General features: G+C 45.5%; 1 protein-coding gene across 6 annotated transcripts in view; it reads right to left on the reverse strand.

The window, feature by feature from the left end:
* The window catches only part of LOC311325812 (5'-AMP-activated protein kinase subunit gamma-2-like), a 63,028-nt gene that overhangs the window by 34,902 nt on the left and 1,306 nt on the right, over window positions 1-26,820 (reverse strand). For 4 of the 6 annotated variants that reach the window (XM_084458599.1, XM_084458600.1, XM_084458598.1 and 1 more), the window contains 2 exons: window positions 5,931-6,002; window positions 1,137-1,440 (listed from right to left, as the gene is read on the reverse strand). In XM_084458599.1, the coding sequence (XP_084314725.1) occupies window positions 1,137-1,440; window positions 5,931-6,002 (376 nt within the window). Of the gene's footprint in view, window positions 1-1,136; window positions 1,441-5,930; window positions 6,003-11,372; window positions 11,394-16,039; window positions 16,136-26,820 lie in introns of those variants that run through there. The other 2 variants (XM_084458601.1, XM_084458603.1) reach the window with 2 other exon arrangements.

A 26,820-nucleotide genomic window follows, 5' to 3' on the forward strand; every position in this document is an offset into this window, starting at 1 on the left:
GCCCGCACGCATACACACGCACGCACACGCACACACACACACCCATGCATGTAGGCACACGAGCATGCATACAAACCAATGCAACCACACATTAACTTGTTCGCGTACACACACAGAAACACACGCATGCACATTGTACACACACATATACACGCCCGCGCTAACTCGCTTGCTGTAGTAGCTCTTCCATCAAAACAAAATTCCAGCCGACCCAGCACTCCAGCCAGACCTCCACTCTGCCCTCGATTCACCACAGAACCGCTCTCCTCTTTGTGTGTGTGTGTGTGTGTGTGTGTACCTGTGTGTGTGTGTGTGTGCGTGTGTGTGTGTGTACCTGTGTTTGTGTGTGTGTGTGTTGCAGTTACATAAGTCTGAGAGGGCGCTCACACTCTACTGTGTACAAGGCTGGTGTGATACAGAGACCAGCAGCCTCCAACTGCCCACACTGCAGCCTACACACAAGCCCACACAGTCAATACACACACACACACACTTACATGCCCCTGTATGCTTGACAATGACTCATATTGAATGATGTTTCTCTGGGCTGATGAAATGAGCTTCAGCAGCAATATCACAGCTTCAGTACGATTCGTGAACAGGCGATTACTGAAACCTTAACAGAAGGGTTAAAAATCACAAGTAAGCTGTGCAGATTTAGGAGCAATCTCTACTGCCCTCTGTTGGTGTGCAACGGTATTGGCTACTCCTGACTGGTCTAAATGTCATGCTACGAACGGACACACGGACGGATGGACGGACGGACTTGTCACATATAGAAGCGGCCGCACCGCTCATGTTAAAAGTCCCAAGGAAGACTGTACAGTAAGCTATTGATTATGGTCAGGACAGTGGGAGTGAGTACAGTAAGCTATTGATTATGGTCAGCACAGTGGGAGTGAGTGAAGTGAGTTCAAGGCCACAGCAAACTATCAACAGTCACAGGGAGGGCTCCTCAGGGCTACTGGGGTTCAGTTCAATATTACTATGGTGAAGTAACAGAGGTTACTACACAGTTATTGACACAGAAACACACACACACACACACACTCACACGCACACACGCACGCTCACACACACACACACACACACACACACACACACACACACACACACAGACTCCCTGCACCTCTTACCTTTCCTGGAGCGGGAGAAGAACTTGCTGCTGACGGGGGAGGTGGAGGTGGAGGTGGAGGAGGAGGCGGAGTCTCTTGACGCCGAGCGGAATATTCCGGTAAAGCTGAGCCTGCGCGGGTACTTCGGCGGGGAGTCCTGGTGGGAGGAGGAGGAGGAGGGGGAGGGGTAGGGGAAGATGGTCTTGGGGAAGCCGGGGCTGCTCCTGTTCCAGGCGGGGGCAGACTTGGGGCTGGAGGGCCGGCTGAAGGGACCCCGGGCGAAGAAGCCCTTGGTGGGGCTGGCCGAGTGGCAGGCCCCCTCGCCCTAGAGACACAAGGACAAACACGGAAAACCGATCGTGCTAGTCGTACGATCGGTTTCGACGAATGGCTTGGATTACGTCGATGCTCTACACTGCACAGAACTACAATCGCCTGACGTCAAATGTACAGTGGGTCGACAAAACCTTTACCGACATGAGAACAACGCTCGATATCTATATAATGTAACATTGAATGACTAGGCAACTCCTATGCTGAAATTATGCATCTTTGAATACAATTGGCGTTTTTTCTACTCATGGAAGGCTTCAAGGGGAAGAATAGAAACTGCTAATCTCGCATGGCCAGACCTTTCTCCTCGGTGCCTTTGCAAAATAGTGTCAGGGGATTGAATTTGATCAGTGCCGCTGGGATTGAGTGGCGCCAATAAGAGGCTTATCTCAAAAACCTACATCCGTTGAGACAGACTAATAAAGCACTAACAGGACCACACTGACAGTGTGATCACATTCTCATCTGAGTTATGGATGAGCCTCTGTCTCTGTGGCAGGAATCTGAGATCCAGTGCAGATCTTCTCAGATATAGAGATTCACTGGATGTTTCAGTTTCAGTTGTTCTCTGATTGTCTACGTTCCTCTTGTGATTCGAGTGAATCTGACAGTGAATCTGACAGATTTTATCTTTCTCTCTCTGTCTCTCTCTGTCTCTCGCTCCTCTCCCCGCTCTCCGTCTATCTCTCTCTCTCTCACACTCTCTCCACATATCGGTGTTGTGTTACTGGACATCACTTACAGACAGAGACTGCTGCCTGTCGGTCTGCCTGTCTGGTTCTCCCTCTCTGTGATGACACACCTTGTTTATAAACCAGATCAGTTACATAATAAAGCTATTTCACAGTCTGTTCCGTGTGAGGAGAGACTGAGGGGAGAGAGTGTCTCCGTGTTAGCCTTGCATGAATATGGATGTGCATATGGACACCATCCACAGCACGGACAACACAGCATAGCAGCTGCAGCCATCTGAGCACTGATAAAGAACACTCAGTGATAGTCCCTTATATTTTATTTTTATCTTTTTACTCAACTTTCACTGTTTTGTTTTGTACAGTGCCCTTGAGGCTGAGAAAGACGCTTTTAAAAATCCAAATAATCCAATCTATTATTATTATAGAAGTAAGGTGATAGCAATATACTGTAGGTATACAAGTGTCACTTTCTCACGTTTACTAATAAACTGTTTCTGTCAGATAGACCTATATCGCCAGTGTGTGTTAAAACTAGCCAGTCTGGAAAATCCCAATTTCCTTTACGTAACCATGCGACATAAAAAAAAGGAGCGAGCGTTGTCACATGTGTGCCTCGTGATAGTACACTGGATTTTTCTTTTATGGAATTTTATCTTCCCTTGACTCATGTGGCAGCAGTTCTGGATAGAATAGCGAGTTAATTCCGGCTCCGACGCTTCCTTCCTCGTGCGTAACTAGACCTTGGTCTGGGGTGGACTGAAGTAGGCATTTAACTAGGCGTGCGTGTGTGCGTGCGTGTGTTTCTATAGACTAGGTTGCACCCATGGATGTATTAGGTTGCACCTTACGAAGGCCACGCCGGCCGAAACGTTGTGTCTTATTTAAATCACTATGGGAGTGTGCGGACCTCGCTTCTCTTATCAGTTTCTGTATACTGACATAGAATCCTGGGATTTAATCAGATCATTAGCTACATGCTGGCACCATGTATTTACAAAACAACCTGCATGTTGGCCCGACCCAGAGCTACACCCATTCCCATGGCTAAGGTAGATAAACAACACACACACACACACACACACACACACACACACACACATACTGTACACACACACACACACACACACACACACACACACGGACACATTCACACACGGACACATACACACACAAAAACACAAAAGCGCACACACACATATACACAAACACGCATGCACACACACAAAAAAGCACACACACACACAAACACTGATTTATTGTTAACTCCTATGAATTGAATGGAATCAAGCTACTGTAGAGAAAGAAAAACAATACTTTCTCCACTAAGTATCAAGTTCAAGACAACAGCATGAACCAGGAAACAGTGGCCATGAAATATGAAACATCTTCTCAGTCTTAACCATCATAACGAGGAATTCAGGGCAGAGCAGAGAGAGGCGGTCAAGCAGAAAGAGATCAATGGCATCTATGGAACACACTCCATCTCCCAGAGTGTTAAGCAGTTCAGCGGATGGATTGTGGGGCCTGTAGTTCCCCGCGACTAACCCTGAAGATAAGAGCGGAGAGCGACCTTCACACTCTCAAGGTCACAAACAGAGGATGCAGGGAGAGAGAGAGATGTGTCAGTCAGGAATGCAATGTCGCTAGCTCTTTCTGGATTATTATTAATACAAGATTATACAGACACATGCAGAGAAACAGAACAGAGAGACGCTTTCCTCGAATGTCACAGAACATTTCTCTCTGTCAGTGACACGAAGGGTTAACAACCTCATTCCAAACTGGGCCATGAGATCACAGTGTATCTCAACAATAATAACGAGGAAGTGTTAACGAGGCCACAGCTGCATCATCAGGTTCACCACATTCATTAAGGTGAATGTAGAGATCCAAGAAAACAGAATAGTGAAGTAAATGGCAAGTCATACACCAGTCCTGGGCTCATACACCAGTCCTGGGCTCAGATCCCCTTCCCCTCACCCTAACCCGGGTCCGTATCCTTTTCCTACCCCCCACCCTACCCCAACCCCTGCCTCTATCTGGGCCCAGGCACATTTATGCACACACAGACATACACCAATGTTTGCCATGTCTCTCCTATGATGTTATTAGCCTCTCTTACTTTGAAAATGTAATTTAATGTTATTTATTGCTCTATAAATGTTCTTAGCCGGTAGACAAACATACTCCAGGAGCTTGCTCGATCGCCTCGCTGAGAGGGGTCAGGGAAGAATTTTTACAGCTCACTTATCTGGCCCCCGGGTGATTACTGTTTTTTTGCTTCCCTCTGGAATATGTAGGGGTGGGATGTCTGCCCACCTCCCTTGTTCTCTGTAAAGCGCATTGTGTTGCCTCTGGGTATGAAATGCGCTATATAAATAAAGCTTTGATTGATTGATTGATTGAAGTCTTTAGTCTTTGATGAAACACCCACAGCAGCATGGTGTACAGTACCGATTGTAGTGTAAGTAGCACGCATCATTTAATAACCTGCCAGTCTCAGATAGTCAGATCAATGGTGTGTGTGTGCGTGTGTGTGTGGGTGTGTGTGTGTGTAATATCGACCATGTAGTGCGACTAACAGTGTTATCCCCACTAGGCCCTGATCTTGTTAAAGTTGTCATGGCTGAGAGCTGCAGGCTGAGCACTCTAGCCGCAGACTGATGCCAGCTATCCGCCACCTCGCACACTGAGAACAGAGTGCTGTTATGTCTTATGTTCCAACTTGTCTCAAACTCTGGCCTGGTGTTTCTTGGAAAAGAGATTTTAAATCCCAATGAGACCAACCTAGTTAACTAATAAATAAATAAATAAAACACTTTAAGCAAGAAGCTTAAAGGAGTAGTAAAGGGAAAATGCATGTTTAGCCCTGTTTTAAGGTTACTTATGATCATATACAATGGTTCAGATCAAAACATTGACAAAACTAGCACTTTTGAGAAAGTCTGATAATTGCTCTGCACCGTTTAGGTCATACAATGGATGTGGATGGGCACCTTGAGAAATCATTCAAAAACATGTTAAACTCTCGATTTCAAAAACAAGAAGCTCACCGAGGGGGTAATTGGTGTCCATTGGTGTTCTGACATCAAATTCGCCGGAAAGTATGAATCCTGTAGGGTTTTATTGATCATTTTATGAAATCCATTGACTTGTATTGAAGCGACAGTTGTAGATGTGTAGATCAATCCGCAGAGGGGATTCAGGAAGCGGAACTACTTACGGTAGCTATTGTTATTGTTTATATCGCTAGGCTACCTAGTTTGCGGAAGTTTACACACGTATGTGCTGCGACTAAATAGTTCTATGCTAAATATTTAAAAAAGCCTTTCCAGATGAACTAGAATCTTACTTTATGGCGAATTATATGTCAGAACGCCAAGTAACAGCTCGGTGAGTTTCTTGTCTTTGAAATTGAGAGTTTAACATGTTTTTTTTAATGATTTTTCAAGGTGCCCACCCACATCCATTGTATGACCAAAACGGTGGTAGAGCAATTATCAGACTTTCTCAAAAGTGGTAGTTTGGTCAACGTTTTGATTTGAACCATTGTATATGATCATAAATAACCTTAAAACAGGGCTAAACATGCATTTTCCCTTTACTACACTGGGCTACAGGAAGGAAGTGACATCACATTCAGACAACCAAGGCCATCACAGCTGCTGTCACTTGAGATCTTGTTCTCTACCTTCCTACCAACGTCTCGAAACATCAAAAGACCCTTATGAGACAACATACAGTGAGATATGAGGTGTTCTCAAGTCCTTCTGAAGTGTTACTGTACCTTGCGTATGCTGTCCTTCTCCACATGATCTGCCTCTCCCTCCAGGAAGGGCATGGCGAAGGAACTGAGGTCCTGGGAGAGAGAGAGAGAGAGAGAGTGAGTGAGTGAGTGAGAGTGAGAAAGAGAGAGAGAGAGAGAGAGAGAGAGAGAGTGAGTGAGAGAGAGAGAGAGAGAGAGAGAGAGAGAGAGAGAGAGAGAGAGAGAGAGAGAGAGAGAGAGAAAGAGAGAATAAAGATTATGTTATTTCTCCTTGGCTATCAGGAGGGGTTCATGCACAGCAATGAATAATGATCTTATATGTTATAGGATCAATGGGTTTAAAGATCCGGACTACAAAACCCCAAAGGTGACAGTGCCACCCCCAGGAGATCCTTTACTGTCGTACAGCAAAGGAAACGTGAAACAAGGGAACCAGTTTCTGTGAAACCCAATACCCTGAGAACATCTCCCTTCTCTCCTACTGGTCTCTACTGGTATCTGGTGTCCTGCTCACTGGAACCTCCATCACTCATCACTATCAGCTCCTGCTTGGTCAGATACGAAGAGTTCATCTACTTTTTTGCCTCCAGCTTCTTTTTTTGAGGTGAGCTGATTTCTTAATGAACAAGTCTTCTGCACACCTGAGTTGTTTTGTGGGCATGTGTTCTCAGTTGTCTTGTGGACAGGTGCATACAGTGCATACAGTAGGGTTAGAGTTAGTACAGGTGCGTACAGTAGAGATAGAGTTAGTACAGGTGCGTATAGTAGGGTTAGAGTTAGTCCAGGTGCGTACAGTAGAGTTAGTCTGAGATATTAGACAACCAAAACCTAAGAGTGTTGGGAAGGCACAGGCATAGGACTCCAACATAACTGTATCATTAAGAATCAAGATATTCCAAATGTGTGGGAATCACGGTGCAGGGTTGTGTGATGCATAGTGCAGTAGATCTGTGGTAGTAGTGCTTGTAGTTAGTGCATGCTGCATGCCGCTTCTGCTTGCCACTCTGCTTTCAGCTACGGCCGCCAGCTAGCCCTCCTCACTGAGGGTGAAAAGAGGAGCCGAGTGCGTAAGTCTCCTTCTGCCGGTACAAAGCTGCTCCACCGCCAAGACTCCTACAGTGCCTCCCCGCGGTGACACATGGTAACTGGGTACCTCGCGGTTCCAGGCTAAACTGTAGGGGATCTCGGAGCAACAGTGGGCCCCAGAGGCAAGGTGCGCAGGCACACCCATGTGTGGACACGCCCTGGCTCCTGCCAACCACTGTCCCAGCTACAGTATGGGCATATAGCATGGGCAGATGGGGCTCATAGCCATGGTAGACAACCCATCTAGGAGAAGGTCACTCCGAACAAAAACCACAGGTGCTGGCACCTGGCCCTGCACCTTATACCATCTGATAACCCTTGCTCCACCCTTCCCAGGTGTGGAGCAAGGGTGGAGGAGGGCTTTAAGCCAAAAAGGGCCAGAGCAGGGCTGTGAGGAGTTGCGCCCAACAGTCCTTAACCAGCAAAAAACCTTGATGGAAGAACACCGAAGAGAGAGAGATACCCTGTCTGGAGCCAGGCCCGGACGGAGGGCTCGTCTGCGAGCGCCTGGTGGTCGGGCTTTCCATGGAGCCCGGCCGGGCCCAGCCTGAAAGAGCAACGTGGGAACAATATCTCCATCTCGTCCGTCCCTTGGACCCACCACCCCTGGGAGGAACTGTCGGGGTTGGTACACTGCCAACTAAGTGGCAGTGAAGGCGGTGGGCACCGACGAACCGGACCCGGGCGGCAAAGGCTGGCTCTGGGGACATGGAACGTGACCTCGCTGGGGGGGAAGGAGCCGGAGCTTGTGAGGGAGGTGGAGCAATACCAATTACACCTGGTGGGGCTAACCTCCACGCACAGCACCGGTGCTGGAACCAAACTCCTAAACAGGGGGTGGACCCTGTTCTTCTCCGGAGTTGCTCACGGTATCTAACGGTATCTCCACGGTTAGCTAACCACCAGCTGAGTGCCTCTGTGCTGGAGTTCACCCCAGTGGACGAGAGGATCACCTCCCTGTGCCTTAGGACTGTGGGGGGGGGGGACTCTGACTGTGATTTGTGCTTATGCACCGAACAGCAGTTCTGAGTACTCAGCCTTCCTGCAGACCCTAAGTGGAGTCCTATTTGGGGCTCCTGCAGGGGACTCCACTGTTCTATTGGGGGACTTCAATGCATACGTGGGAAATGATGGAGAAACTTGGAGGGGCGTGATTCGGAGGCATGGCCACCATGATCTGAACCCGAGTGGTATTTTGTTGTTGGACTTCTGTGCTAGTCACTGTTTGTCCATAACACAAGGAACACAAGGATGCCCACAAGTACACCTGGCATCAGAACACCTTAGGTGCACCGAAGGTCGATGATCGATTTTGTTATCGTATCATCTGATCTGAGGCCATGTGTTTTGGACACTCGGTTGAAGAGAGGGGCAGAGCTGTCCACTGATCACCATCTGGTGGTGAGCTGGTTTCGATGGCGGGGGAAGCCTCTGGACAGACCTGGAAAACCCAAGCGTGTAGTGAGGGTGAACTGGGAACATCTGGAGGAAGAGCCTGTCTGGAGAGATTTCAATTGCTACCTCCGGCGGAGCTTCTCAGGCATCCCTGTGGAGGTTGGGGACATCGGGCATGAGTGGTCGGTGTTCAAAGCCTCCATTGCTGAAGCTGTGGCTGGGAGCTGCGGCCTGAGGGCCATAGGTACCTCAAGGGGCGGTAACCCTCAGACACCGTGGTGGACAGCGGTGGTCAGGGAAGCCGTCCGACTGAAGAAGGAGGCCTTCCGGGATATGTTAGCCCGGGGAACGAAGCAGTTGCAGGGTATCAACTGGCCCGGGGGGCTGTGGCTTCAGCCATGACCAAGGCAAAGCAGCGGGTGTGGGAGGAGTTCGGAGAAACCATGAAGAAGGACTTTTGGTCGGCACCAAGGTGTTTCTGGAAGACCATCAGACACCTCAGGAAGGGAAAGCGGGGGACCATCCAAGCTGTATACAGCAAGGATGGGACACTGCCGACCTCAACTGAGGAGGTTGTTGAGTGTTGGAAAGAGCACTTTGAGGAACTCCTGAACCTGACTAATCCACCCTCTATAACTTTTAACATTGCGTGGAAGTCCGGGTCAGTGCCAAAGGAGTGGCAGACTGGGGTGGTGGTCCCAATATTCAAAAAAGGGGACCAGAGGGTGTGTGTCAATTATAGAGGCATCACATTACTCAGCCTCCCAGGGAAAGTGTACTCCAAGGTGCTGGAAAGGAGGGTCCAGCCGACAGTCGAACCTCAGATCGAAGAGGAACCATGCAGATTTCGTCCTGGTTGTGGAACCATCGACCAGCTCTTCACTCTCGCAAGGATCTTGGAGGGGGCTTGGGAGTTGCCCAACCTGTCTACATGTGTTTTGTGGACTTGGAGAAGGCTTACGACCGGGTCCCTCGAGAGGTCTTGTGGAGGGTTATGCGGGAGTATGAGGTGAGGGGCCACCTACTTAGGGCCATCCAATCCCTGTACACCTATAGCGAGAGCTGTGTCCGTGTCCTCGGCAGTAAGTCGTCTTCCTTTCCGGTGGGGGTTGGCCTCTGCCTGGGCTGCGCTTTGTCACCAATCCTGTTTGTGATTTTCATGGACAGGATATCGAGGCGTAGCCATGGGGAAGTGGGTTTGCAGTTCTGTGAGCTGGGGATCGCGTTGCTGTTTGCAGATAATGTGGTCCTGATGGCATCATCTGCCTGCGACCTCCAGCACTCTCTGGATAGTTTCGCAACTGAGTGTGAAGCGGCTGGGATGAGAATCAGCACTTCTAAATCTGAGGCCAGGGTTCTCAGCAGGAAACCGGTGGTCTGTCCGCTCCGAGTAGGAAATGAGTCCTTAATACAAGTGAAGGAGTTCAAGTATTTGGGGGTCTTTTCACGAGTGAGGGAACCATGGAGAGGGAGTAAGAGGAGAATCGGAGCAGCTGGTGCGGTTCTGCAGTCGCTTTACTGCACTGTTGTGACGAAAAGAGAGCTGAGCCAAAAGGCAAAGCTCTCAATCTACCGGTCTATCTTTGTCCCCACCCTCACCTATGGTCATGAAGGATGGGTCATGACCGAAAGAACGAGATCACGGATACAAGCGGCCGAAATGAGTTTTCTCCGGAGGGTGGCTGGGGTCACCCTGAGAAATCGGGTGAGAAGTTCAGTCATTTGGGAGAGACTCAGAGTAGAGCCGCTGCTCCTTTGCGTCGAAAGGAGCCAGTTGAGGTGGTTCGGGCCTCTAGTGAGGATGCCTCCTGGGCGCCTCCCTAGGGAGGTGTTCCAGGCGTGTCCAGCTGGGAGGAGGCCGCGGGGTAGACCCAGGACTAGGTGGCAGGACTACATCTCCGCACCGGCCTGTGAGAGGCTAAAGATTCCCCAGTCAGAGCTGGTTGATGCTGCTATGGAAAGGGATGTCTGGGGCCCCCTTCTGGAAGTGCTGCCTCCGTGACCCGACCTCGGATAAGCGGATGAAGATGGATGGATGGATATTCCAAAGAATTCAAACAATAACCCATCTAAAATGATGACAGTGTGTTGGAGCCATTTTAATTTCAGGACATTTCTTGACATTAAATCTGTCCATATATTGCATATCCTCTCAGGAGAACCCTAGAGGTACATGTTGCCTACCCTTTGCATTGGATGTTTACTGTAACACTGGCCATAGCTTCCAGTGCTTCCACAGTGATTATGATCTACTTCTACTAAGTGCAGTGTCCTCCAGACCAAGCCAACACAGTAGAGACCAAGCCAACACAGTAGAGACCAAGCCAACACAGTAGAGACCAAGCCAACACAGTAGAGACCAAACCAACAGAGTAGACACCAAACCAACACAGTGGAGACCAAACCAACGCAGTTGAGACCATACCAACACAGTAGAGACCAAGCCAACACAGTACAGACCAAACCAACACAGTAGAGACCAAACCAACACAGTAAAAGCCCCTCACAGGCTGCCTGTCAGGCAGTAAGAGAAATGCCCCCCGGTTCTATATTAAGACTTCTAGACAGAAACCAGAGGTCAGTTTAAGACACGCTAGCAAAACACGAAAACAGTTTACAACTCTCTGAGCTTAGAGCTAAAAACATTCTGAACACTCTCAGCAGCGGTGATACTTGGTATGCAATAATCGGCCCGAAGGCTATGGACACCTCCTCTACACCGGACAGTTATTACACCGGACAGTTATTACACCGGACAGTTATTACGTATACCCTACAGTCTTGGAGCCGGCAGCAATATTTCACTGTGAATGTACACCGTACGTTACATGTGACGAATAAAATCATATTGAACAGTTAATCTTACACAGTTTCAAAGCCTCGCCAGAGACGAGCTGACGGTAGCTAAGCACACCGACTGTTGAGTTAACTGCTCGAGGGCAGGTCACGACAATCAATCTCAATAGAGAAAAGCAGACTTACACACAAAGCCCTCTCTCTCAGTTCTCCCTCCATGGTTGTGGCTGTGAACAGAGTGTTTTTATGGAACACAGACCCAGAGAGAGAGGGGGCTGGATCAGATCCCAACACCACACACAGAGAGGGGGGGGGGTGCGGGGGTAAACCTCACTTGAATGCTAAAGCACCACTAAATGTTTCTCAGAAAGAGGCTAATATCACAATTACAACTGGGCTAACACTGTAAAACACACACACACAGCTACACACACATTCAGAGACGCACACGCACTCAGTCGCAGACACACACACACGGACAGACACTCACACACACGGACAAACACTCTCTCTCTCACACACACACACACACACACACACATACACACACAGAACCTACCACTAGAGTAGAACCCATTACACACTACTACTGCCGTAGATTTATAGGAGGCATCTCCACATGATTGCCTGTCTTTGTAACTCCTCTAGTCAATATCAGAGGAAATGTAGGCTTGTTGCTACTGACAACAGACTGAGGGTTTCAAATCTTGGCCTGACAACCAAAGGCACATAAAAAGGCCAAATATTCACTCACTCGTACACAGACACGCGCGCACACACACACACACACGCACATTCCCTGCCACTCCAACTTCTGTAGACAGCTACAAATGAATGGTATTGTAAATCACAGGAAATCACTGAGTCTGTGACATGATAGCCATACAGGTGGCCTTGAGCTGCAGTACATGTGTGTGTGTGTGTGTGTGTGTGTGTGTGTGTGTGTGTGTGTGTGTGTGTGCGATTAAATTTTTTTTTTTTGGTAGGTGGAGCCTACAGTATGTTGCTGTCTACACATCCTCAGACCATAATACTGTACGTCACAAGACACAACAGTCTATGGCTATTACTGTGAGGAAGGCCACCAGAAGTGCAACATCAAATCTAAGGCCTAGGCGTTTTGACAGACTGTGCTCAGTTTATTTGAAGGGTTAATCACACAGTCCAATGTCAAACCACAAAGTATTAAAAGTGGTTAAGTGTGCTGTGAACGTGTTGGTCCCAGAAAATGAGAGTGGAGTTTGACACACACAAATACACTAAAGCACAATATTATTATACATAATATACATTATTATTACAATACTACTGTATCATCAAAACAGTGTGGATGGTCTTAAAGGGGAATAACTGTAGGTACACCTGTCAACTCAAGCACACAATACAATCCCCTCATTGCTTGTCCTGCTCACACTCAATCACTAAACTCACACTCACTCACTCCATCACTCACTCCATCACTCACTCACTCACTCACTCACTCACTCACTCACTCACTCACTCACTCAATTATTTACCTTAATCCCAAGGGACAGCGCAGGCAGGGATGTCTCTCTACCTGTCTCCTGTATGAGCCCTGCAGCTCTGATTGGTGAGTATGCGTGTGTGTGTGTGTGGATCACCAGCTAAACTCCCTGTCTAAGGAGCAGAGTTGAGTGAAACGCCAAGGTATTTAAGTGCTGAAGTGTGCAGTGAGGTGTTGTTTCCAGAAAATGGGAGTTGGCTCCTCCTCTAAAGACATCAAGCCTCACCTCAACCAACCTGAGAGACAGCCACATTCCTTGTGAATGTCTGTCATTCCTACACACAGATACACACACACACACACATACATACGCACACACACACTACACTCACCAGTCAGGTAAAGCCTTCCTTAGCGAGACAGCAGGCCTGTCCCAGTGAGAACTAAGACTACTTAGCTCTGCCCTAATGAGATAGGCCTCCAAAACTGCTGCCTCAAGCGCAGACAAATCCTATTTGATGCATCTAGGACCCTCGGAGAGGAGCCAGGCCAGGGGGGAGGAGCCATGCCCGGGAAGGCCAGAGGGGAGGAGCCAGGCCAGGGACGGCCAGGGGGGAGGAGCCAGGCCTGGAAAGGCCAGGGGGGAGGAGCCAGGCCTGGGAAGGCCAGGGGGGAGGAGCTAGGCCAGGGAAGGCCAGGGAGGAGGAGCCAGGCCTGGGAAGGCTAGGGGGGAGGACAGGTAGGAGGACGAGGGGTGGGGGAGGGCATAGGAGGAAGGAGGAAAAGAGAGGGGAGGAGAGGGGGAGATAGTAAGGAGGGGCATGGCTGACAAGAGGAGCTGGAGCAGGCGGGGGGGGGGGGGGGGGGGGGGTAGAGGGAGAGTTAAAGGAGCAGTTTAGCATTTAGCATCATAAGTTATTATGTTATTTACAATCATATACAATGGTCCATATAAAAATGTTGACAGACTTTTCACTCTTGAGTCTTTGATGCGATGCCAGACTTTTGACATCTCCGCCCCCGAAAGTCTGGTGATATATCTTTGTACTCGCACTTTGCACTGTCCTGTCTCGTCCCTGCACCCTGCCCAATGCTGTCTCCACGTTATGCACCACGACCGAAAGCGAATTCCTTGCAAATTGAAAAACTGCATGGCAATAAAACGAATTCTGATTCTGAAAATCTTCGCTAGAACAGCGCCGTAAACCTATGCTACCAATCAGAACCACTACCTACATCTACAATAGAGTGAAAGACACGCCTTACCGGAAATTATGTCCTACAAACAGACTGGAGTAGAGAATCAAAACAAAACATTCACCGCCCAATTAGGAATGACTGCCCTAAAGACATTGGATTGGTTCTGCAATGCAGGTTTTTTCCATCTCTCAAATTGTTTCCACCCACTCTTAGCGAAGAAATCTGGACAAATGTCTTCACTCTCTAGTTGAGCACTGCATTTAGAGACTGACTCGTTAGTCTACTCTTAAGATATTAGTGTTCAGTGTTAGGAGATATTATTGCTAGAGACATTAGTGCTAGAGAACTATCAGCTAAACATATAATGGATCTCAATGGGCATAGCTATGCATAGCACTGTGTATGATCGTAAATAATGTTATGACAGAGCTTATGACGCTAAATACCAAACTACTCCTTTAAAGTCGCACAGCAATGAAAAAAGCATTCTGTCCTATTTTGGTTCACATAACTGGTCATAATGTTCACCTATTCAACGATGTATGCCCAAAAAATTACCAAATTCTACTTTTGTTGTAATCTTATATCAAAGTATATAATTTATTACTTCCTGGAAAATGGTAGGTCACGTGCAATTAAGACAACAGGTACCTTAGATTTTAGGCCAATAATCTCACGACATCCACCAGTCAATCAACGCTATCCTTCTTTCGAATCTGTCTAAAGTTCTTAAAACCCGTCCACTTGTCAATGTTCCAATCAAATTCTCTAAACATTATGTCCCACCCTCATAGCTTGTTTGCGTCGGAAATACGTAAAACTACGGAAGTTAGATGATCTCAAACGTCCGTTTCTGTGCGACTTTAAGGTAGAGAGTGGGGTGAAGGGATGGAGAGAGAGAGAGAGAGAGAGAGAGAGAGAGAAGGGGACATCACTTTCATCACTTTCATACTTTTTTCAAGTATTGGCAAAGCAAACATGAAATAATGAAAAATACAATGAATGACAATCTAAATATCATTTTAACTATATAATACAGAATAAAGTATAGATAATAGTGATGAATTGATCGTCAAACAGATTTCTATTCCACTGAAATGCTTTTAATGTCTCATGTAAAGCACCTTGAATTGCCCTGTGGCTGAAATGTGCTATATAAATAAACTTGCCTTGCCTTGCCTTGCCTTGAAATGTCCGGTTGCCATATACTTTGCTGCTAAGGACGGGCAGTGGATCTGAGTCATAATATTATTGTCTGTGAGGGTTTTTAATTCCTTATATTTGTTGGTGATTTCTTTTGGTAAATACGCTGATAGCATTTCCTTGTTTAGGTCACAATGTAAAAGGAAACAGGAAGCTGTGGGTCCACCTCTCCCTGTGAGCAGAGTGGGCACATTCTCTCTCTCTCTCTGACTGCAGCCATGCACGGCTAAACCGAACAAACTGACCCTGGGCCAGATCGTAAATACAGCTGGCATGCAGATACAGTAACAGAACTAGCTGTTCACTTTCCCTGACGCCTGACCTGGGTCCCCGCAGAAAGAGAAGGGGGAGTTTTCCTCTTTAAGTGTTTTGTCAGTATTTGGTCAACAAGCCAGATAAAAAAGCTGGTTCTATGGGCACAGACATTTCTGTCCGTCCTGCATTTTGATAAAACCAGAGGATGACGCATTTTCCAAAAGTACCCCACACTCCAAACACACACAGACACACACACATACACATGCATACATACACACACACATACACCAGCAGTAAGAGATACATCAACAAACAAGGCCATGTATTTGTTGTTCTCTCTATTCTCTAAACAACTTAGAAAAGCTGCTTCATGTGATCCGCATCATGAGGCTTTGACCTCATATACAACTACAAGTGAGTCATTATCAGCAAAATTCAGACTAGCGTAGGGGGAGTTGTTCAGCCAGCCGCACTGGAGTTCTGAGTGACCCATGTGGGGACTTATCGACCTACTGACCAACCAAACATCTACCGCTGCCACTTGGTTTCCGCAAGATCCAGGGGTGATGTTTCACACAAGCGTTGTTCCAAACAAACTACGCAAGCACTGCCTGAGCAACTTCCCAATCACAATCGCCGCTTGAGCTTAGCGTGCTAACAGTCTTATCTTCACCACGTTGCTGACAGTTTCATCATTTGACATAACATTCAGACATGTTTCACTAACCAGGTCAGACATTTTCAATTTCAGAGAAGAATTTATCAGCATCAGAGAAAAACATATCCAGAGCGTAGACCAATGTTATCATTGAGCTCAGATAAAGAGGGTTCGTTCCTTCACTTCACTTTCACTGTGGTGGTACGCTGGTTATATATTAACTCACAGATGATAAGCATGTGTGTGTGTGTGTGTGTGTGTGTGTGTGTGTGTGTGTGTGTGTGTGTGTGTGTGTGTGTGTTGTGTGTGTGTGTGTGTTTGTGTGTGTGTGTGTGTGTGTGTGTGTGTGTATTACTATTGCTGTATAGGTCACTCACATTTTCTCATGTATTATAATGATTTTGTACATCAAAGGAGAACAGATAGTTCATACCTTCATCATCACATCACTTCTCTGATCATTTCATTCATACAGATCAGTCTCTCTGACATTAACTCTGGTTTTCAAGACCGACCTATTGTACACAGGTCATCAAAAGACCATAACAGTAATCAGACCTATCAAAGCTTTAGTACGTCTACAGACTTAACACAAGCAGACTCTCTCCTCATAATAGTGCAGAGCAGATGCAGAGAGAGCCAGAGTGAGAAAGAGAGAGTGAGAAAAAGGGGGAGTGAGAGAGAGAAAGGGAAGAGAGAGGAGAGAGAGAGAGAGAGAGAGAGAGAGAGAGAGAGAGGAACATATCTCTGACGTCGACATATCTCGCACACCGCTGGTAAAGTCTGAGGGAACTGTCACAAATACCAGCTGCTTCAAAATAACAAAACCTTTATCAACATCATAGAGGCCAAGAAATTATTAACTCCAGCCTTTGCTGTTACGCAACAAAGATTTGTCTCTGCTTCCAATTCGTTCAATTCATTTGTACACAATTCAATGTTTAGTGTGTTTTATAATGTGTTACTCTATGTGTAACTATGATGTAGCTGACATATACTGTACATTTACTGTAGTCGCCTACTATTTAGGTAAAATCTGTAATTATTTACTGTATTTAATGTATTTTTTAATGTGTTCTGCAATATATTTCTATGATATAGCTAATATAATGTATTGTGCAGTTTCCAGGAGCTTGCTCAATCATCTCAAAATAATTTGTAGTTCTCCTATTGGCTCATGATTTTTAGTTCCCTCTGGAAAAAATGTGCTATATAAATAAAGTTTGATTGATTGAGTGACCCTCTGTGGGTCCCAGCCCTCATTGAGACCACAGCATGATCGAGTCTGGCTAGGGATTCTGTGAATGTTTCAGAAATGCCTCACAAACCATTGAAACCACTGCAGTGCTATCAACCATGGGACACTATAAACGTACGCCCAAGCATGTTGAGAAATAGACAATTACAATTTCAAACAAACATTTACAATTTCTCTAGATGCTTCATGTTTCCTCTATAGAACCTTGTGATTAAGGCTTATTGACAGGGTTGCTGTTCTAGACAATAGGTAAACACACGCACACACACACACACACACACACACACACACAGATACTGTGCTGCACCCACCCTCTTCCTGTTCCCACAGGTGTGTGGATAATAAGACACTCCCCTCTGTTACGCACCAATATTCGCCCATCCTCTGTTGTCCTCTGCCCTTCTCTCTCTCTCTCTCTGGAAGTGTGTGTGTGTGTGTGTGTGTGTGTGTGTGTGTGTGTGTGTGTGTGTGCGTGTGTGTGTGTGTGTGTGTGTGTGTGTGTGTGCGTGTGTGCGTCACACTCGCCTGTGTGCTCTGTGATACCAAAGGTCAGTCCAGGGGATTAAATGTGTCAATTGACAGTGGGAGCGAAGCCAGGGAACACTGCAGCAGGCTGGCAGCCTCCTGTCCGATCAACAATACCACAACCCAGACTGACTGGCCACTGACACACAACACCGCTGCTCTTGTTGTACAGAGGTCTGTAGTACTGTATCTACTGTACATACTGTATACTGTAGATAAACACTGAAACATGAACTGTATATGCCTACAACCAAAAAACATGGACGTAAGACGATTAGCTGACCAATCTTTTCCGACCTCCGACCTGAAATAGATTCTAAATGGAACATTTTTACAGAATAATTTGTTACAAATGGTTCTACAGTATAGCACCCCTTTTTGAGAATAAGAACGGAAGGCTGACCAACCGAGTATACCAATGATAAAGTTCTGGTATTGACCTATAGTTTTTAGTGAAGGCTTTCGGTGGCACAAGTGAGCACAGATCTGAGGACCAGGGGCCTCATTTATCATTGAGGTACGCCTTCTTTTACACGGTCTTTTTCGCGAGTTCAGGCGTACGCCATTTGCCCCCCCCACATTGCGATTTATCAAGCCGTAAGGGCGAAAATTTAGTCGCCTTTCTCCGCGCTTTTGTAGGACACCTCTCCAGTTGGCGTACCGATTTACACGGTGTTCTACGCCCTTCTTGAACACAGGGGGAACTGGCGACGCAGGTGGTGCGTCGGTGAATTACTATGTTTGACGGAGAGAATAAGAGCGACAGTTCATGAACGCACAATCATGTAGGCTACTAGGCCAATTCAGCACAAACATATATCGCAATGCAAGATTAGACGTGTCCTCTAACCGGCTCATTCATGGTTCGATATGGATTTGTTCCCCAAACTGTACCTATGCGCTGTCCCAAACCCTTCCGCGCTATATGTCACACACTTAATGCAGGCACTCCATCAAACGGCAATAATTGACCAATTAGATTGTCATTAATATGTGATCATGTGGACCTGTTTGCTCTTTGGTAAGCATATAAATGACAGTCCTCCTGTGCGTAATGCGAGCCTAAATGAATCCGGCGCTACTCGGCCTAGGCTACTGGCCGAGATAGAACTCCAAAGAGGTGACGGCGATGGCGACTGCACCCACATAAGGGCACCATCAGTGAATGAATACGTCTATGTGAATCGCTAAAATGTGCACACTAGAAATACCCAAATCATATGTGACGCCGACATGCTCATCACAAGTGTAGTGGCACGGTGGCCTGGCTCCACGCATGACTCATTCATCCTGGCGCACAGCAGGGTAGGGCTAGACTGGAGGCAGGCGCTGCGCGTGACGGCTGGCTTGTTGGTGTGTCCATAGCCAAGATACATATTCTTTGTCTTATTTACTTTTAATCTTTATTAGCATTTTCCATCCATACAACGACAATACAATAAAACATAAAAACCTACAATAACAGCTTATGGGTACATCCATCCATGCAGCTTTTTTTTCTTACTCAAATATGACAATTTTAATATTAGTGGTATCATCACACTTCCTTCTATAATCCATCCATTTTTCCCATCTCCCTTCAAACTTTCCTTCCTGCATCCTCAATGCATGCGTGAACCTCTCCCTAACATACATCTCCTCCACAACACCCAGCCACTGCTCCTTGGTTGGGCGTTCCACCTTATACCAAGCCCTCGTTATTGTCTTTTTACTAGCAACCAATAGTACTTTCACTAGGTATCTGTCCCCTCCTTGTACATCATCCCGTGTTATGTTTGCCAAGATATATATTCAAAGCTGATAAGAAGGTGGAGGCACTGGAGGTCGTGGCGCTGGATGTGGAGGCTACAACTCGCGGGGGCACGACCGTCAGGTCCAGGACCACTGCAGACTCCCCCTCCTCTGAGTCCCACCCCACGTCAGAGTCTGGAGAAACAATTTCAATCATTTTCTTTGAGTTTGTCTGTGAACTTGATTATGCATTAAACATTTCATTGTGCAGCCATATTCATTTGATATGTTTTTCTGTTGGCAGCCAAATAAATGCTTAAGTGTGATTTACCGGGTGATTTAGATGAGAGTCTTAATAATGTGGTCTAACATTATGAAGTGGTCATCTGTGTTATCGTTCCCTGTTTTTGGTCCTGAATCAATCATAGCCTACCACAGAATGTGTGGAATGTTTGCTTTCCAACACTTTCAAATGTAGGCTCGTACAAATAGCTTACCTTCCGAAGATGATTTTCTTTCCTCGCGTGGACCTCACCAACAAGCACATGCACCTCCGTCTCCGAAAAGTTTCTCTTCTTTCCGCGTTTTTCCATAAACGTCTCGTCTGTCCTAAATGCTCCACGCTATATTATGTCGGTTCCTTCCGGGGAATCCCCGTGTGAGCTGTCATAGTTTTGACCATATATGGTTGAATTTGGGCGTGGAGAGGGCGGAACACGGGGCGCGTGCGCGTACGCTCTCTTCCCCGCCCGTCTCGGATTTACCGTGCAGAAAAGGGCATACGACATTTTTGATAGATCCGAAAAGCGTGTAAATATTCTCGTCGTACGCTACATTGTGCATTTTCCGCGTTTTCGTCGTACGCCCTCTTTTACACCTGAATTTACACGCTCTTTGATAAATGAGGCCCCAGCACAGATCTGAGGACCAGCCGACCTATCAGAACTCAGCATGAGAGTCTATTGTTTGTTGTTGTTGTTGTTGATGATGATGATGATGATGATGCTGGGAGAGGAAAATGGAGCATTTCCCATGACCATGGGAATGGAGGACAGACAGATTATTTTCCTGCATCATCACAACAGTTTGGAAAACAAGATTAGACAGATAGTAAAACTCACTCCCCACTCTCTGTCCTTCTAGATTGACCTTCAGTACAGGTGAAATACAGGTGAAATACAAAGATATAGTTAATACCTGTGTAACCGGGGCTACAAATTGAGGGGGGCTGTAGAATCCTATTATCTAAACTAATACTATATTAACTATATTAATATTAAACTAAGTTAAAGGGGCTGGCCACCATCACCAGGCAGCCCTACTATGGTCTTAACAATTGAAGTGGACAATAACTAATGGGTAGGGGAACAATTATAATATTCAATACAACAGTAAATAATAAACACCCTAAACAAACAATAAATCCTATACTAAAACCCTAAGATAAAATCCTATGCTAAATGTCCTATAACTAAACCTAACTAACGGTACCAGTTGGAGCTCGATGTTGTTTGTGGGGAAGTCTGAAACAGGGTGATGTCAGGGGATGACAGGCTGATGTGCTGGCTCTCTATGCAGTGGCTAGAGGGGAGCTGTAGCTCTGCGATGTCCTCTGGAATGTCTGATATCCTCACGTTGGTTGCTCTTTGTAACGACAAACCACGGAGCACAGTCCAAACAAAAGTCTTTGTCGTTTACAGACTGCTGGGTACAAATCAAAATTATTTGCTATTGCCAATACAACCTGTGAAGATTCTCAGCATAGCTAGGCCACACGATGTGAATGTGCGCTGGCTAATTAGCTACTGTACTTGCAAATCAATATGAACTCCCTTCTAATGCTCTTTACTCTCTCCAAATGACTTAGGCTACTGTAAGCAACTAACGACCAACTGTTTGAACTATCAGTTAATCAAACAACTGTTAGCTACTTGTTATATTACTGGCAATACAAATACCACTCTGACTGATGATGTTAAGAGTCCACGAGAGAAAGAGAATTTGAGCACATTCAACATTAATTAATACTAATTATTTTCGCGGCGTCCAAAGATGACATCTTTACAGCCAATAAACAATAATATATATCAAAAAATACAATAATTACCAAACCAATAAGGATAAAGGTATCTAATCCAAGTATCTAATCCAGCAACTGGGCTAGGGAGACTCTGATAATCATTATAATCATTATCCTATTAATTTGATTTATATTATACTAAATGTAATTACTCTAAGCCTACTAATTATAGTGAATGTCTGAGCCTTCATAACAACCTGGTTAATATGTTCAATCCAATGTCGGTTCACAGAGGCTCCGACATTGGCCCAATCAAGGTCTTGTGTTGGATCATGAAATGGTGCACATTATGGGTGGCAGATGGCAGAGCTGCAGCAGAACATCAGCAGGAAAGCATGTCCACGTCCTCTCGAACAGATGGTGAAGGTAGAGTCTGGAATCGTCTGTTGGAATCTATGTTTGTTCTATTAATACATCCATGGTTGGAGTTTTCTAGAAATGGATCCTTACTTCCTGGAATCTCTGATCTCACTTGTTTGGATATGGTAAAAACATGTTTTGTCCCTGTCGATGGAGCTCTCCCTGAAATCCCTTGTCAGCTGCCCCTGTCCATGGATCTCGCCCTGAAGTGAGGTCAGTCCGATCCGTTTTGACTGCCATCTATCTCAACATAGTTCTCTCATACCCACGTCCGACTACACTAGTCCCACCCTCCCCCACCATAACATACAGACGGCCCGACCCTGCTCCAGATGATGCACCTCTCCATGCCTCTGTTATTCCTGTCATTATATTGCCTAGGCTTAGACCTGCCATCAGGAGCACTTCTGTTCATTATTCTAACTTAATCTCAATTGCACTCCATCCCCATACTACAGTCCCATATGATCTAGACTCCTCTCTCCTGTACTTCTTAATAGCCCACAATCATTTAAGGAAATGAAAGGATTGGGGTTAATTCATCTAAATATTAGAAGTCTCCCTCAGCAGCATAAAATAGATCTTTTAAAACATCTTATATCTGAGGCTGATCCTGATATATTGGTTTTGTTGGAGTCCTGGCTGAAGACGTCTGTGTGTGACTCTACAGTTGAGCTGCCTAAATTCAATATATTTAGGATAGATGTAGGGTAGGTAGGGGTGGTGGTGTTGCTGTATATTTAAAATCAGACCTTGCTACTTCTGTAACCAAAGCGGTCTCTATCCCCAAATGTTTTGAGATGCTTGTTTTGAAAGTTGCACTAGGGATCAATTGCTCATTAGGGTTAGGGTTAGGGTTAACCCTCATTTATGTGGCTGGTGTCTATAGACTCCCCTCAGCTGATATTAGCTCAATTGATAAACTAGCAGAGATACTTTCTGAATTCTCGGATCATGAATTGATTGTCTTGGGTGACTTGGGCCAGATTGGCTGGGCCGAAGTTCTGAATATCTTAAAGAAGTTACTGGGAACCTTGGCCTATCTCAGTTAATCACAGAACCCACTAGATCAAACCCTAGTAATTATTCACGGTCTTCCCTTATCGATCTAATACCCTCTAATAAACCGGATAGGATCTCTGCCTGTGGTGTATTCGATCAGGGGATAAGTGACCACTGTCCGATAGCCTGTGTAAGAAGGATGAATTTGTCTAAATCCAAGTCTCACACAGTTCTGAGGAGGAGCCTCAGATCATTTGACGCTCAAGCTTTTCTAGACAACTTAGGAAGCAACGTGCATCTCATTGCCCTGTCTGAAACTGATGTTCAGGTAGCTTTGAACTCATTTACAGACTTTTTTTTATGCTAAAGTGAATAAACATGCACCGTTCAGGAGGGTTCGCATTAAGGACAGAGTCACACCTTGGTTTAGTTCAGAATTATCTAAACTGCTTAAGGACAGGAACTCAGCCTGGCCTTGTGCCAGGCGCTCTGGTGACCTTCAGCACTGGCTAACATTCAGACAGATTAGGAATAAGTGCATCAGTGCTGTGAGAAAAGCTAAAACAGACTATTATCTTGATTTAGTTACAAATGCATATTCAAATCCGTCAACATTTTGAAGGGCAGTAAATGTAAATAATAAAAACAAACCCTCCAATCCCCCCCCCCCCCCGTATTTTAGTCGATAACCATGAGATCTGCGATCAGAATGCAGAATAACCTGCATTTTACTGAGGCAGGACATCTCTTTGATAGGATCAGCAATGGGTCGCACCCTGAAGCTGCATTTGATAGTCAGGGCACAGCATCACCCCGCTCATACTTCTCCTTTCTTCCATTTACCCCTGAAGAGGTTTATGATGCTCTACAATCAATAGATCCTAAGTGCTCCACAGGTGAAGATAATCTGGAGGCCTACTTTAGTTAGCTGCTCCAGTTATCTCTGAACAACTGACTAACAGCTTCAACCTCTCCGTTGCCTCTGGTAAGCTCCCTCTTGAGTGGAAATCTGCTAGAGTGATTCCGCCACATAAGGGAGGTGATAAGGATAAGTTTGATAATTATAGACCTATCTCCAGGTTACCCTGCCTGGCAAAAGTACTTGAGATCTTGTAAATAATCAACTTAAATCCTTTCATCTATCAATTCAGTGCTCAGTCCTCATCAGTCTGGCTTTAGAGCCCAGCATAGTACAACCTCAGCGATTACTTTGGTTGTCAATATTACTTCGGCCTTAGATAAGAAAAAACACTGTGCAGCGCTTTATAGACCTTTCAAAAGCGTTTGACACAGTTGATCATTCACTACTACTGAATAGACTAGCTAGCATCGGTCTAGATGAAGGTGCCCACAGCTGATTCCAGGATTATCTATCAACTAGGTGCCAATGTGTGAGAGTTCCTGTCCTTAACCAAAGGAGTCCCTCAAGGTTTAGTGCTGGGTCCTGTCCTTTTTGCAATCTATATAAGCAATATTGTATCTGCATTGAATGGGTCATGTCAAGCACATCTTTATGCTGACAATACAGTTATCTATTGTTCTGCAGATTCTGTGCAGTCAGCCACTGAAAAGCTGCAGCTTTCTTTTATTGCATTGCAAGAGGTCTTTTTTAATCTTAAAGTCGCACAGAAACAGTTGTTTGAGATCATCTAACTTCCATAGTTTGACTTATTTCCGATGCAAACAAGCTATGAGGGTGGGACATTTGATTGGAACATTGACAAGTGGACGGGTTTTAAGAACTTTAGACAGATTCGATAGAAGGATAGCGTTGATTGACGGGGGATGTCGTGAGATTATTGGCCTAAAATCGAAGGTACCTGTTGTCGTCATTGCACGTGACCTACCGTTTTCCAGGAAGTAAGAAATTATATACTTTGATATAAGATTAAAACAAAAGTAGAATTTTGTAATTTTTTGGGCATACATCGTTGACACTATGACACTATGACCAATTATGTGAACCAAAATGGGACAGAATGCTTTTTTCATTTCAGTGCGACTTTAAACTCAATTTCAAAGACAAGAAACTCACCGAGGTGTTAGTTGGCGTTCTGACATATAATTCGCCATAAAGTAAGATTCTAGTTCATCTGGAAAGGCTTTTTTAAATATTTAGCATAGAACTATTTAGTCGCAGCACATACATGTGTAAACTTCCGCAAACTAGGTAGCCTAGCAACATAAACAATAACAATAGCTACCGTAAGTAGTTCCGCTTCCTGAATCCCCTCTGCGGATTGATCTACACATCTACAACGGTCGCGTCAATACAAGTCAATGGATTTCATAAAATGATCAATAAAACCCTACAGGATTCATACTTTGCAGCGAATTTGATGTCAGAACACCAACGGACACCAATTACCCCCTTGGTGAACTTCTTGTCTTTGAAATCGAGAGTTTAACATGTTTTTGAATGGTTTTCACGGTGCCCACCCGCATACCATTGTATGACCTAAACGGGGGTAGAGCAATTATCAACTTTCTCAAAAGTGCTAGTTTTGTCAACTTTTTGATCAGAACCATTGAATATGATCATAAGTAACCTTAAAACAGGGCTGAACATGATTTTTCCCTTTACTACTCCTTTAAGGCGGTGATCGGTAGACTACCCCCTTATATTGCCGCCCTACTGGACTGGAACGTTCCTTCCTATCGGACTCGTTCCAGTGACTGGCTTGTTTTTAATGTCCCTCAAACTAACACAGAGCTTGGCAGGACAGCATTCTCGTATGCTGCTCCAAAGTCTTGGAATGACATTCAGACTCAGTTCAGTTAGAGTTTAAAAACATGATCTCTGTCTTTGGTGATTCGAGTTGTAATTGGTTTATTTGATGTGTGATGTGATGTTTATTTGATGTGTGCACAGTTCACTCGGTGATGCTGTAAATGAGGTGCACGCACCTCAGTGTCCTTTCGAGTTTAAATAAAGGTTTGAATGAATGTGCTTCTCTCTGCACAGCTGTACGACTCATGAGTCAGTCTGGCATCGCAAGACCACACAGCTGTTACTAATCCACCCTACTGTCACGCCAGTGATTTCTCCAAGTAAGGGAAGAAGGAGGTTCAAACTCGGTCTGGGGTTGAATCGCAGAGGTCTCTCCTCCATTCCTCGCATCCTCTTTCCTCGACCCATTCTCAAAACCCATTGGATGAGAGGATCTGAAATTCCTCCCCTCTGGCCTTCTGCTCCAATACACCTTGAGTAGGAGGCAGGGAGGAGAGAGGACTAGTGAAGTGGCTGCTGAGTATTGTAGTTTATCTGTAACACTGTGAATTCTAGCTAGTGTAGTTTGATAGTGGATGTGTAGGTGAATGTGTGTATGTGTGTGTGTGTGTGTCTGTCTGTTGTGTACAAAGACACACCAATTATAAATTTGCATTTAACTGTTTGTGTGTGTGTGTGTGTGTGTGTGTGTGTGTATTGTGTACAAAGACACACCTATTATAAATTTGCATTTAACTGTTTACAGGTTTAAACATGATCCCTGCAGTGAGTACAAACAAACATACAAACCCCATAATAATCAGCTCTCCTACACTGCAGTAAACATATATTTCCGGTGTAGTACGCCGTTAATAACAGTCTTCATTGTGTGGCTCCCTCCAGGATCTGGCTTTAGCTGATATGGACTGACTGAAGCTGATGGTGGACACAATGTCAGCTGCAGGCTGAGTAGATATAGCAGCCTTGTCTGTCAATGGTTATATATGTCAATGCTTATATATGTCAATGTCATTTTATTTATATAGCACCATCTACCCATACATCTACCCTCACCCTAGATTACTGTAGATCCAGAGGGATTGGATACTGTAGGTACACAAGATGGCTGCAGCATAATGACCTCTCCCTTTTTCCCACCTGGTTGGGAGAAATTGTTTCCGTCT

The sequence above is a fragment of the Borostomias antarcticus genome (assembly GCF_949987555.1).
Source record: "Borostomias antarcticus genome assembly, chromosome: 2".
Lineage (NCBI taxonomy): Eukaryota > Metazoa > Chordata > Actinopteri > Stomiiformes > Stomiidae > Borostomias > Borostomias antarcticus.